Source organism: Priapulus caudatus, unplaced genomic scaffold (genome assembly GCF_000485595.1).
Source record: "Priapulus caudatus unplaced genomic scaffold, Priapulus_caudatus-5.0.1 Scaffold253, whole genome shotgun sequence".
NCBI classification, from domain to species: domain Eukaryota; kingdom Metazoa; phylum Priapulida; class Priapulimorpha; order Priapulimorphida; family Priapulidae; genus Priapulus; species Priapulus caudatus.
The window spans coordinates 79,640-83,031 of record NW_014577314.1 but is presented as its reverse complement, the minus strand read 5'-3'; the positions used below and the strand labels follow the sequence as shown (position 1 = coordinate 83,031).

At 43.6% G+C, this 3,392-nt stretch overlaps 1 protein-coding gene across 1 annotated transcript in view; it reads right to left on the bottom strand.

Moving 5' to 3' along the window:
• The window catches only part of LOC106808090 (E3 ubiquitin-protein ligase HECW2-like), a 30,257-nt gene extending 29,626 nt beyond the window's left edge, over positions 1-631 (bottom strand). The window contains exon 1 of the mRNA XM_014810655.1: positions 598-631. Within this exon, the coding sequence (XP_014666141.1) occupies positions 598-631 (34 nt within the window). The remainder of the gene's footprint in view (positions 1-597) is intronic.
• Between the last annotated feature and the right edge of the window lie 2,761 nt (positions 632-3,392).

Below are 3,392 nucleotides of genomic sequence, written 5' to 3'. Positions count from 1 at the left end.
CACGCGCTGTTTCCGGATATTGCTATTTTGTTCTTAGAGAATGCGACACGACTGATCGACGAAAATGGAACGTGGACTCTTCGAGCTGACTACACACAATGTCAGCCATCTAACTCATCATTACAGGTATGATCAGCTGTGTATCCACGCACTCTCTGTGTCTCTCTCCCTCCTCCCCCCTCTCTCTCCCTCTCTCTCTCTCTCTCTCTATCCCTCTTCCCTCTCTCTCTCTCTCTATCTCCAGTTTTTCGTACGACTTTTCGTCGCTACAATGATCATCTTTTTTGCTATAGCAGTAATACTCGCTGCTTCCGATATAAATCTGAAGAAATCTGATCAACAACATAACAACAATAACAACAATAACAACAATAACAACAATAACAACCAAAACGACGACGACGACAACGACGACGTCAACAACAAAAATACTACTACTACTAACAACTTATTGTACGTATAGCAACCAATTAAACTCATGTACTAGTTTTATTATAATTCATAATAGGTTTATTTATTTATTCTGCTCCATGTGGTAGGCTGCCGAGGATAACTACATGCAGTACGTGTTCTATCTCTACTATATTGGATTCTCACTTTCCCTGATAAGCCTCGTCATCACTCTAGCCATATTTGTCTCCTTCAGGTAGGTTCGTATTATAGCTCATATGGTCTATGTCTCCCTGGGTACTGCCGGAACGTACCCTGGGTACGGTCCGGTATACCGGATCGTACCTTGGTAACTATCTGATATGGTTAGGGTTAGGGTTAGGGTTAGGGAGTAGGCGTAGGCGACTCCCTAGACTCGTTAGTGGAGTAGGCGAGGTACGGTCTGGCATATTAGATCTAAGTACCCAGAGAGACATAGACCCTGGCAGCCGTATTATAGGCTTAGGTGATCGCGCGTAGGCGTTAACAGGGACCGCAATATCACCGCTTTTATCTATAAAAATCATTTGCTATACTATCCGGGGGTTTGCGTTGCTTCTTTATGTCTCAATTTAAAATCCTCTGTTATTCTAGACCTCGCGGGTCCTTCGTTTTCTTGTTTTTAATAAAAAGCTTGGACAAACTTTGTTATAATCTTATTTTAACGTTTTAGTTCAGTAAGCTACTTCGACGTTTGGCTCGAGCGTATAGCGACCATTAGATCTACTGTATACTGTACTTTATTATTGAACTGTGTCTTTTTATTGAACTCGGACCTGCTGGTTCGCACTTCACCTGTTATTTTGGCATTTTCGCCTATAGGTTTCGCAACGGCTTCCATACGTCTGCGGATGTCGTCCCATCCTTATTTACCGTCTTGATTCGAGATCCTCTCCTGCACTTCCTATTCGCTCTCCTTCGTGTTCCCTGGCAACGTCGCGCACATTCCAGCGCTCTTGACCGGAAACGGAAATTGTAGGGGGTCCGTTGCCAGAAACATCGTGGATAGTTATGACTAGAGCTCTAGTTATGACTATTGTAAGTCTAGGATTCCGAGTTCTTTTGTGCAATGCTCGTGTGCAAAAGTTATGAAACTCTAAACTAATGATGTTGTAACCACTTGTGATGTTTTTAGATATGCAATTACCCCCCGGGGGGGCACTCACCCCACATTATGGTAGGTATGTGCCGCTGCGAAGTCAAAAATGGGAGGCTCTGGAACTAACTCAGACCTGAAAATGGGGGTCTCTGGAACTAATGTTTGTTGAATGTGGGATGCTCTGGAACTGGCTATGTTCGAAAATGGGGGTTATGTAATCGTGCAATCGAAATGCAATCCTATGGAACTGGACACGTTTAAAAGAGGGGGTCTCCGGAACTGTGGGGGAACTGTGATTTGCTTTAAAATCTATGCTGTAGCACTTGAACCAATAATTATTGCATGCATGCCTTCACAGCCCGGCTTGAACGTATTCTGAAGTACGATGCACTGGAACGGAAAAACTGAACGGAAACGGAAATGTTAAAAACTAGGGTTGCCGGAACGGCAAAAATGCAAGATCTGCATGGTAACTAAACTTGTGATGCTCTTGAACGAGATATTCTTAAGAATGCGATGCACTGGAACGGAAGTTTGGGGTTGAAAATGGGGGTCTCTTCCGCGGCACATACCTACCATGCCATATATGTGGAGTGCCCCCCCCCCGGGGCAATTACCTACCCCTGGCTGAGTGCCCGTGGGGGTAATTATCACATGGGATTTTCCTAGAACCATTACTGACAACGGAGCTCCTGGAGTGTAGTACTGTGTGTGTGGGCCAGCGTATTCCTGTCCTAATAAATAGTGGCTGGGGTACCTCTTGAGTCATTGCGATTATTTTTCCTAGGGTCGCATTCCTAACATTGTCATGCTGTTATTATCCCGCCCTCGAGTTTGATGAAAAATGGTAGCCCCTATACGTTATATATTGCGTTTAAACGGGTGCACTATATATGTACGCGATTAAAGCATGATTCGCTGTTATATAAGCGGCAAGGGAATAGTTCGCTAACAAGCCCAATGATCCGGTGTTTAATATAACATGCCAATTGCGGCGAATTGCCTCTTGGTAGCCGAGAAAATTGCCTCTTCAGAGCTAAGAGGTAGCACGTGTGGCGTAAATATGGGACATGCGCATTTACACTGATTGTCTGAGGAATTTTCTATGGCTAGATCTAGGCCTGTGATTTTTGGTTGCTCGTCGCTGCAACCTGCAACCGCAAGCGATCGGTCGCGCGCCTCACCGCGTGATCGCATGCAAGCGACTGCTGTTGTCTTTCCCTTGACTTGTTTTGTTCAATGTTTTAGGAGTTTACATGACACTAGCTGGAGTCTCATATTTGGTATATAGGGCCATTCCACTATTATAAAAGCGGTTTGCCATAACTCACTCAAAAACATTCAATCATGTGGTAGAAAATTGACCCAATGAGACAATATACTAGTATGCCTTATATATGATATTATATGATGAATAAGAAATAATTATATAGTATTATAAATCATAACTAGACAATAAATTATATATTCTACATATAACTCTTTATACGCAGGCTTTTATATATTTAAGACAGGATTATTTCAGTGTTGCAGCTCCGACGAATAGAGACATACATACATAATAACACACATCTTTCACGTGATGAGATGGTGCTTGCTGATTGGTCGGACGAGAATTTTTCATCGTTGCAAGTCGCTGTCTACCCGCACACATGCGATTTCGAAGCGATTTCGGAGTGATTGGGAGCGACGAGTTGCTGAAAATCAAATCAGTTTGATTTCTTGCAACTCGTTGCAAGCGACCAGAATCGCTACGGGTTGCAGTTGCACGTTCCCGCAGTCGTAGCAATTTCACAGCAATTTTGACTGCGATTCTAGAATCGCTGCCGAGTTGCATGAAAAAGTCGCAAGTCTGCGCTATGCT